Raw genomic sequence first — 11321 nt, 5'->3', positions numbered from 1 at the left:
AATGGTTACAGTGAGAAGTTTCATTTCTTTGGTAGTATCAAGAGGATGGTGCATGTACCAGATAGATATTTACAATGCATTTCTACAAAGTGATCTAGAGGAGAAAGTATATATAGAGATGCCAAATGGTTTCAAGGAGGGAAGGAAACACAAAGTTTGCAACTGATTAAGTCACTATATAGACTTAAGCAAGAATCTAGGAAGTGGAATATAAAGCTTACTGCAGCATTGCTGAAGGCAGGATTTACTCAAAGTAGCTATGACTATTCACTCTTTACCTTAAAGAAGTCAGAAGGAATGGTGGTAGTTCTGGTTTATGTGGTATGTTTGCTACTTTATCACATTCACTTGATCTTGCCGTTACTGTCTTTTCCATAGGTTGCCTCTCTATTTTATTGTACTTTATCACATTCACTTGGTATGTAAGATGAAGAATATAAGCGAGTAGAGAGACATGAATGAGAGCTGCTACTTGTACTTATTTCTTCCAAATGTAAAATTCAACAACATATTTCAGTTTTTACCGAATACCTTGAGTTACATCTGACAGATATGGTTTTTAGTCCATTACACGTTATTTTATCACATAATATAAAAATCTATGTAAGATCATTTTTTTCGGCACCAATGTAACTTCACTAAATAATTCATGCTACAACAACAACAATATACCTAGTAAAACAATTCAAGGAAAAACAATTCAAAGCAGTTCGAAAAAGAAATGTTAGAAGTGGGAAGCCATGACAATATACTTTTCCACTTAAGTATAACAATTTTGTCTGTTGCAAGGTTCGAACATGTCACGTACGCCTAATTGACAAGTCCGCTCTTACCACTAGATCAAAACCCTGGGTATGACTATGTTGCATGGGTTTTTGACATACACATTTTCAGTGTGACGGATATAGTTTCAATGATGGATAAGGCGGTTAAGCTACTTGCACCTGTCTAATTTTGATTGTTTGGTCGCTCTTTCTAAGAGTCGAGAATGTAAAAAAGAAAACATCCCTTGCGAAAGCCTCACTACCTGGTGGTCAGCGTAATAATAAGAGTAATAATGATATTTGACGATATTTGATTATCGTGGCAATATTCCCTCATGGCACATCCAAACATGGGATCACAAATTGTAGAGGAGCAAAATGATTCTCATTTTTGAGATTAAAGGCTATTTCTTTCACATTGCTAGCAAATTCAATCATTTCCCCAGCTTAAATGTAGTTTCATCCATAAAAATGTACAATCCCATCTTGTGAATAGTTTCGTTCCTATATTCTTCGAATTGCAAGCAAATCTATTATTGGTCTGTCCAATTCTTGGGCCTCTTCGTAGTTTAGCCTCGGGCACAACAGCCTGTCCAGCCTCTGGGTTATCCGTATTCACAACATGTCCTTTGGATCCTTCACCGGTCCACCCACTTCAACGTTAAAGGGCAGCCCGTGTTGGGAATAAATCCCGCCACGAAACTAATATTGCGGTAATAAAGAGCAATAATTACGACAAAGGTAATACGGTTAAACAACAAGAACAATATGAGCGATAATGACACTAAGATTCTTACGTGGAAACCCATAAGGGAAAAAACTACGGACTAAGATTAGCAACTTATATTACTATAGTAAGGATTTTTACACCGCAGTAAAAAATACAATATTCAAAGTGACTACTACACACTCAAAAGAAATAACCCTCTTTTGATTCCCACCTTACTAAAATACCTAGTAAGGAATTTTACACTGTAGTCAAAGTGACTACCACACCTTACTAAAAATATTGCTCACTCTATTTTTTCCTTCACAGACTATTACCTCACCGCTCTCCATTTCTTTTTCTCTCTGTGTGGTGCATTTGGTACGGGTTGGTGTTAATGTCCAAGTGAATTATCGTGCTCCTTTTATAGGAGAAAATATGCCCTTGTGGCATCATTGCGTACCTCTATGGAGAGGTAGCAAGTTAACAGTGGAAACGTGAGGAAAAACATTTGCAAATCTTCTGCCAACCAATTTTGACAAAGTTTATGGCAGAATTGGTTTTCTATGAAAAATGGGGATGGACCCCTACAGCCCGGTGCACTAAAGCTACCGCTATGCGCGGTGTCCTGGGAAGGGCCCCACCACAAGGGTGTATCATGTGAAACCTTACCTTGCATTTCTGCCAGAGGCTGTTTCCACCCACTTCAACGTTCTGACTCGTATTTGTAATTTTTTAGGAATTCAATTACTTGCACTGGAAATCGCTGACTCTGCTCATGTTCATGAATTTCACTCGTCTTTTTGCAGATACTACTAATATATATCGCGAGTTCAGTTCAAGGAACATAACAGAAGTTTGTACACAAGGAAAGAGGTGCAACCGATGAATTTATATTATGTACGTACATAGAAAATTACACGAAGTATATATGTCAAAAATACTTTTTTTGTACTTACAAATTATTTTTTAACCACGTTTATCCAGCAGCACTGCCCGTACATAATGAAAGAGCTGCAACCGATGGCACAGACAGTAACTGCAAGACCAAGTGAATGTGATAAAGTAGCATACATACCAGTTACAAATGGAATGACAACTGCTGACATTGCCACAAGCTGCGACCTAGCTCCAACTTTATTTGGTTTGCGGATTTATCCAAAATCTCCGATATTATAATCATGTGAGTTCTTTGCTTTCTCTAGATGAAACATTATTTAGAAATATTCTGAATACACAGATCTTCGCCTTTGATCGAAAGAAAGGTATATTGTTTGCTTTGATCATAAGAAAGGAATCTGTAAAGAAAAACAACATGAATAAAGACGGCTTTTTACTGTTTAAGATCTTCTTATGACTCTTTTTTCCAACACAAACAAGGCTATGTAATTGAAAATGATAGACCAAGAAAAATATTTTCACGCGATTCAAATAAATTTGGAAAATCAAGATTTTTTTCGTATTACAAATTCAATGCTTTATAATGCAGACTCTTGCAGAAATGTAGGATTAGTCCTCGGACAATAGACCCCTATTGTCTGGCCCTCTTCCCCCGACCCTAAGCATAGCTACAATGGTTTACACTGCAATCTTTTCTTTTGGTGCTTAAGAAGCAACCTATGATGATATTCTCTTGTTTTTTTTCTTTTTCTTTTGGAGAAATGACGTTCACTTTGGTGCTTAAGAAGCAACCTATGATGATATTCTCTTGTTTTTTCTCTTTTTCTTTTTTTGGTTCCTTTCTTAACTTGTAAAGTCGATTATGTTGCAGCTGCCTTATGTGTTAGTCATACCATTTGGCGTTAGAAGTTGATAAAGATGCTACAAGAGCAAGATACTATAGATAATATCGCGTGTTACTAAGAAGTACTATTAGTTTGGTTAAAGAATCCCACATTCCATGAACGAGAAAGCAAGATACAATAGATAATATCGCGTGTTAGTAAGAAGTACCGTTGCTTTGGTGAAAGAATGGGCCTTATGATCTGAAACTTCCTACGTAACTCACATGGAGGCTCGGGTCTATGTTACAACCTTGACATGTTCACTGGCTTTCAGTTCTTCAACCTTTTTGTATAATGTTCTTGAGTGATAGATATGTCATCAACATCTTGTTTCAAAATTAATATGAATTCTTATTGTATATGTTGAGTCAGGTGCATCAGAGCAATGTCTGCCAGTCTCATGGGGAAATGGGAGCCAATGATCGCCATTTGAGTTGGCTACAAGATTTTCTTTGTTGTGTAGTCATGTTTTGTTCGTTTCTTAAGTAATCGATTACTCTACTTGTTTGTTTTTATGAGAAAAGAATCATAAGATGAAGTGAATCTTAAGAGATCTAAGTATTATTTTTGTCTTGGGAGGTTTAATAAGTTCTTAAAAACTGTTTATGTTCATGATATTCTTTCACTTTTGACACAAAAGCGAAATACGAAAACATCAAAATCCCTTTCTTGTGATCAAGGCAAACACCAGATCCCTTTCTTCTTTGAAATTCATTAAGAATCTAATTAGTTTTTCCTATATATAATAATGTTTCATCCAGACAAAGCAAAGGACTCACAGGATTGTCATTGGATCTTGGATAAAACTCCAAATCCAAAATGGATCCGACCTTGTATAAAGCTGCGATGAGAGGCAATATTGGAGATGCCAATTTTCTACTTGAAAAGAGATGAAGAAAACGGCGACCAAGTCACTCCGAAGGGTAACACGATCCTCCATGTCACAGCCTTCTACGGCCACTCCCATTTGGTAGGAGAAGCCCTTAAGATTACTCCGGCATTGTTATGCAGTCAAAACAAGAAAAATGAAACCGCTCTTCACATAGCAGCTAACGAAGGGCACCACTGAAGTAGTACGTGTGCTACTGCATGTGTCAAAGATCATAATACTAAGGAGAAACTCACGAGGATGACAGATGCTAGTGGAGATACAGCGCTAGCTGCACAAGGCCGTGTGGAGCCAACATTTAGATGTGGTTAAAGTCTTGGTGAAAGAAGATTCTGAATTTGAATTTCCGCCTAACCATGCGCAGGAGACGCCACTGTATCTGCCGGCTGAATCTGGGTTTCATGATGCTTTGATTAACATCTTGGAATCCTGCAAGAACCAACTTATGCTGCAGGTCCATCTAATAGGACGCCTCTGCATGCAGCAGTAATTCAGAAACATAAAGGTATGAAATTTTTGTTAATTGCAGTATCGACATCTAATGACTTTCCCATAATTAACATCGTCTGCATAAATTTGGATTATCATGTCGATAGTCTCAATAGGATCCTCTCATTAGCCGCATCAACTTATAATCAACTTATGTAGCATTCAGATCACTTGTTATGCGACCTCTCTAAAAAAGATTTATCTGCAATTTCTATTGATGGTTTCGTAATGTCTGTTGTGCAACTATATTTGCGAGATGATCTAACCCCTTATTTACATATTTATCGTGTTGACTGTTGACACATCCAAATTGCATTAGATCACTCTGGCGTTGGAATAAGCCTTTATGCGAGGAACTTGACTTGTGGGGTTGGAATTCACTGCACTATGCTGTTAAATTAGGATTGGAAGACGTAGTTTCTGAAATACTGGCATGGAAAAAATCCTTAGTGTACCTTCCGGCAGGCAGTGAAAATGATTGGAAGACAGCAATTCACATTGCAGCCAGTGAAGGTGATGTAAACATGATCAACGAGCTATTAAATCACTGCCCTGATTGTTGGGATACGCTTAACAGCAACAATCAAAATGCTCTTCATGTTGCAGTATTGCACAATAAAGACAAGGTAGTCCGCTTCTTATTAGACTCTGATAGGTGTGACAGCCTTGTTGATGAACCAGATAGTGACGACAACACTCCTCTCCATTTTCTTGCTGCCTCTGGTAACCGTTTACCTGAATTAATAAACCATCCTAGAGCAAAGAAGATGTCATTTAACAAACAAAACCAGACTCCACTTGATATTGCATTGTCATGCACAACGACAAAAAAGAAGGTAAGCGGTCGCACATTTAATTTTCAAATACTGGTTGTGCTTGAATATATGCTGGTGAAATATTGAAATGCTAGTTCAAGGATTATGTCAAGCGAAAGAACGATTTGCGTGCACTCACAAATCTTCAGATTTTGTCCATTCTTGATGTGGTGTTGAAACATCAAGTAAAACTGTAATTCTATTTCTTGCTCTGCCTTCGCCTGAATTTATTTTAGATGATATCATTGTCTCCTAAGCTATGAACAGATTAGTTCTCAGTTAGACAAGTTACTGTGTTAAATTTTTCGACTGACTCAATATAAACTGTACTACTGATGAAAATAGGAGAAATTGGTGGAGGATTTGTGAAGCATTGGCCGATTTGGAAAACGTGACTTTGAAGTAAAGTGGAAGTACGAGTACATGCATAATCCAAATGATGAAATGGGAACAGGAGTCAAAATGCAACTGAATGATGAAACGGGAACAATATTAAAAATACGACTGAGGAAAGATGATCACGATAAAGCTAAAAAGGCAAATCAAACAGTAATCGAAAGTATTATGGAGTCAGCTTAATTCCATATTGTCGTGGCCACTTTGATAATGACAATAACTTTCGCCGCTGGTATCACATTGCCAGGAGGTTTTGAGAGCGACTCTGATAGGCCTAATCAAGGGATGGCGATTCTAATAAGGAAAATAGCATTTCGTGCATTTGTTGTTTCCGATACCATTGCCTTCACATTCTCATCTGCTGCCATATTCATCTACTTCCTCATGGCAAGTGTAATTTCAGAACCTCAACATAAATTTTTTTTTGCAGAAGTTTTATGATCTCGCAGGTATTTGTCTGTGCTTGTCAACGTTAGCAGTTGTAATTGCATTCGCAACTGGTATGTTTTCTACTTTATCACATTCACTTGGTCTTGCCATTACTTTCAGTTCCATAGGTTGCCTCTCTATTTTATTGTACTTTATCACATTCACAATTGGTTGTTATTTATATAGCAAGGAAAATGTAACAGAGATATGAATGCAGATATATATATTTATATATATATTTCAGTTTTTACCCAATGCCTTGAATTACATATCAAAGATATGGTTTTCTAGTCCATTACATCCTTTATCACATGATATAACAATCTATGTAAGATCGTTTTCTTCTATTTTAATTATAAGCGGTTGCAGGAGATCATTTTTCATCACCGACAATGCTATAGAATCAACGTACCTTTACTAAATAATTAATGGTACAACAACAACAATATACCTACTGATATTCCACAAGTGGAGTTTGGGGAGGATAGAGTATATGCAGATCTTACCCCTACATTGGGAGCGCAAGGAAAAACAATTCAAAGCAGCCCGGTGCACTAAAGCTCCCTCTATGCGCAGGGTTTGGGGAAGGGTCTATTGTATGTAGCCTTACATTGTAGTTTTTTTAGAGGCTTTTTCCAAGGCTTGAACCCACGTCCTCCTGGTCACATGGAAGCAACTTTACCAGTTACTCCAAGGTCACAGAGAGCATGACAAAGCAGTCTTAAAATTAAACGAACACTAACTACAACAGAATACTATGATAATCGAAGAACAAAAGAGTAATAGATAATTATAGAAATTGAAGGAAGAGAAACTACAAGAGTAGTACTATGACTAACTAGTATGGAAGGAAAAGAGAGATAAAAGACTTATTTAAATTTTAATATTGGCTTTCTTTAAAAACTTTGGAAGAAGAGCTTTGGGGAAGGGCAAATGTGTCATTTTCTTGTTTTATTCCGGGATTATTGAATGTGGTGTAAAAATAATCCTACCGCGATCGTGGTGTAAATAATCCTACCACAATTGTGGAAAACAAATAATCCTGGACCAAAATTTAAAATTCAACCATACCTGCGATGATGAGCCACATTTTATTCCAAAATGTACTTTATCTTAGCAACTAAGTGACCCATCAGTTTTCTTCTCCTGTAGTTTAAGTTATGGCAGTCGTTGATTGGTTTGTTATTTCCAAATTATGTAACTATCTATTGCTTCCACTGGAATAAGTTTGGAAGTTTTAAAACTATCCTGTGATGCATGAAATTCACATAATCTTGTTAATATTGTAATCTCTCTGATAATTTAAATTCTGTCCTAGAATGATTTTCTTAACATAACATGCTGCATTCTCTCCCTGCACCGGGTATGCTGATTTTCTTAATTTGATGATAGACATGTGAATGAAACATGTTGTGAAAACTGGTCCATCCAACTGAACCAAGACCAGCTGCAGACAATTTATTGATAAGATGACTCTGCGTACAAACAAAAGTGGATATTGAGTTGAACAAGAAGGCTTGCAGAAGTTGAGTTGAACAAGAGGTCTTGTAGAGATAAAAGAGGAATCCTATTGAAAGAAGAATTCCATTCAAAAGAAGAAGTGAGAGAGGCAGCAACAAGAAATGTGAAACTATCTAGAGTCCTATTGAACATAGAAGATTACATCACTTAAAGGACTCTATGAGGTGTGTGCTTAAATACAAGAAACGAATTCAAAAGAATACACTCAACACACTGAAAAGATAATCAACAATCAGCAAAACAGTTCACATACTTGAAGAAGAACCTGGTCTCTTACTTAGCAAGTCTTAGACTGTGTGTAGTAGGTAGGTTCTTTGAGTTGTAAAGAGTCATTTTTCTAGTCTCAGTGATCTATAAACTAAGTTAGGAGTTGTGCCTTCAAGTTAGGGAACTCGAAGACTTGGGAACACTAATTTTGGAAAGATTTGTGTTTTTGTAGTGATAGGAGTTAGATGTTTTAATTCCTAATTTACAAGAAGTCTTGTAATTTTGTTGATTGTTGAGGATCAAGTGTTATAGTGAAGTTGAGATTAAATCCTGTAGAGGTACAGGTCGTGGATTTTTACACCTTTCTTGAGCTAGGTGTTTTCCACATAAAAACACTGTGTTCATCTTTTTCTTCTGTGAACCACGTTTACTTACTTGTTCCACATATAGGCAATTAGTAGGGCTCATACTCTTAACAAGTGGTATCAGAGAGAGGTTGTCTTAAATAAGGCTAGCACCTAAGAAAAGATCAATGATGAATTTCTCACCTCCTACTGGTCACAGTGAAGGTCAGTCAACTACTAGACCTCCACTCTTTGATGGCTCTCACTTTATCTGGTGGAAAGCAAGCATGGAGATGTTCATTTAAGGTGAATACTATGAATTGTGGGATAGTATTACTGATGGTCCCAGTATTCCAATGAAGTTGGTTGATGGTGAACCAGTCAAGAAAGTAAGGAGTGAATTTACTCCTGATGACTTATTGGCATTGAAGAAAAATGCTAAGGCCAAGAACATCTTGGTCTGTGGATTAGTACCTATTGAATACAACAGGGTATCAACCTACACTACTACTAAGCAAATTTGGGATGCACTGGTGAATGCTTATGAAGATACCTCTCAAGTAAGAAAATTCAGGATTTCTCTTCTGTTTATTGAGTATAAGGCATTTAAAATAAACGAGAATGAAACCCTACATAAGATGATGACCAAGCTTACCTCCTTAACAAATGAGTTGACTTCCTTAGGAAAAGTTATCTCTGAGGAGGAACAAGTCGAAAAGGTACTAAGGGTATTACCTAAATCAAAATAGAATGTTAAGGTGACTACAATCAGGGAGGCAAATAAGGATCTTGCAGGTATGACCCTGGATGAACTGGTAGGGAACTTAAGAACTTATGAAATGGAAGTTGATGGAACCAAAGAACAAGCAGATCCTGAGAAAATCTTGGCATTAAAAGCTTCTGATAGTGATGAGGAATTTGAACTTGATAAAGAACAAGTTGCTTTCGTAACTAAGAACTTCAGCAAATTCTTTAAGAAGAAGAAGAGAATACGTAGTAAGAAATGTTCCAATGACAATCCAAATGGTTTCTACAAGTGTGGAAAAACTGATCATCAGATCAGAGACTATCCAGTCTAGGAAATAGAATGGAAAAAGGAAAGGGCTGAAAAGGAACTGAAAGAAAAACCAAAATGGAATAAGGAACATGCAATGATAGTAGCCTGGGGATTTGATTCAGATGAGGATGAAATTGATGAAACTGCATTCATGGCTCTTGGAGACTCAGATTTAGAAGAAGAAGAAGAAGATGATGCTTCTGAGGTAAGTATACTTGAACTTAAAGAAAAGCTTCAATTGTTTTCAAAACCAAAACTTGTTTCCTTGATGAGTGCAGTGATTGATGATTTCCAAGAATTGACTTCTGATAGAGATGAATTGTTCAACAGTCTTGCAAGTCTAAAGTTTGATCTCATTGATTTAAAGGCTTGCATAGGCACAGTTGACAAGGAAAATTGCAATCTCAAGAAACAAGTTGTAGAACTTGAGATTTCAAACAATGATCTCAAGTCTGAAGTTCTAAAATTAACTCTCACTAAAAATGAGAAAAAGGCTATGAGTAAAGAACAAGAAAATATTGAAATTAAGCTAGTTAAATACAAAAAAGAATGCCATGATTTAACTGAAAAAATGAATAAGTTGAGTCAAGAAGTTTCTAAGATAAAAATTGATCTTGAAAGAGCAAATAGGTGCACAAACTCCTCAAGAATTGTTCACAGGTTAAGTGAAAGAAATTACAATGAAAAGGCTGGGTTAAGATTCCACAAAAGTTTTGATGACCCTGGGGATTTATCTTATATCTATGGAAACTTTGGACATCCCACCACTGAATGTCCAGTGGCTGCTAGAAACAAATCAATATTCAAAACCTGGCTAACATATTTTCTCAGATCAACAAGAACAAAAGTAGTTCTGATCAAAGAAACAGGTTGCACTATATGTTTCCTGCATGGACTAAAAGAAATTTAATTCATCCTTCTACTCATAAAATAGGACCCAAGCTTGTCTGGGTTCCTTAGACTAACCTTTGATTTCTTTTTCAGGAGAAGGTTAAAGAAAGCAAAAAGCATTGGTACTTAGACAGTGCTTGCTTAAGGCATATGACTGGTGACAGTAAAAACTTCCTTTCACTCTCCAGAATAGATGGGGGAGGAGTTTCTTTTGGTGATGAAAAAAAGGGAATCATTACTGGAGTTGGAAAAATTGGCTCATCTGAGTCAAAAGCATTGGAGGATGTCTATCTTGTAAAAGTATTAAAGCATAACCTGCTAAGCATCTCACAACTATGTGACAAAGGTAATAAAGTTGTCTTTACTTCTGCAGGAGTTAAAGTCAAAAGGATGGACACCAAAGAGATTGTGCTCACTGCAACAAGATACAGAAATGTATACAAAGCTGACATCTTGTCACTACCAGGACCTGAGTTAACTTGTCTAAGTGCCATAGAAAATGATCCCCTCATTTGGCACAGGAGACTTGGTCATGCAAGTCTGAAACAACCAAACATACTTGCCTCCAAGGACATGGTATTAGGTTTACCCAAAAAGAAGTTCAAGGAATAAAAATTTTGTAGTGCATGTGTAAGGGGGAAGTAGGTAAGATCCTCTTTTAAGTCAAAGAACCATGTTAGTTCTACCAAGTGCCTTGACCTAATTCATATGGACTTATGTGGATCCCTGAGACTTCAAAGCATAGGTGGAAAAGGTATATTTTTGTAATTGTTGATGATTATTTCAGGTTCACGTGGACTTTGTTTCTAGCCTCTAAAGAAGATGCCTTTGATGTCCTTGAAAGTTTTATTAAAACTGGGCACTTCATTAGTTTCCATGAGGTCTGACCATGGTTCAGAATTTGAGAATGTAAAGTTCTTGGAATTCTGTTCAGCAAATGGTATAGATCACAACTTCTCAGCTCCTGGAACACCACAAAAAAATGGAGTGGTGGAGAAAAAAAATAGAACCTTGGAAGATATGGCTAGA

At 36.7% G+C, this 11321-nt stretch overlaps 1 protein-coding gene across 1 annotated transcript; it reads left to right on the top strand.

The window, feature by feature from the left end:
* The first annotated feature begins 4383 nt into the window (after window positions 1–4383).
* Window positions 4384–8348, top strand: LOC107853660 (ankyrin repeat-containing protein At5g02620). Its single transcript, XM_047412275.1, has 4 exons — window positions 4384–4428; window positions 4508–4597; window positions 4926–5468; window positions 6274–8348. Exons 1-4 carry the CDS (start codon window positions 4384–4386, stop codon window positions 6481–6483), a joined length of 888 nt encoding a protein of 295 aa, XP_047268231.1. The 3' UTR covers window positions 6484–8348.
* The last annotated feature ends 2973 nt before the right edge of the window (window positions 8349–11321 follow it).

This window comes from Capsicum annuum, chromosome 5, assembly GCF_002878395.1.
Source record: "Capsicum annuum cultivar UCD-10X-F1 chromosome 5, UCD10Xv1.1, whole genome shotgun sequence".
Classification (NCBI taxonomy): domain Eukaryota; kingdom Viridiplantae; phylum Streptophyta; class Magnoliopsida; order Solanales; family Solanaceae; genus Capsicum; species Capsicum annuum.
This window is presented reverse-complemented; position numbering and strand designations above follow the sequence as displayed.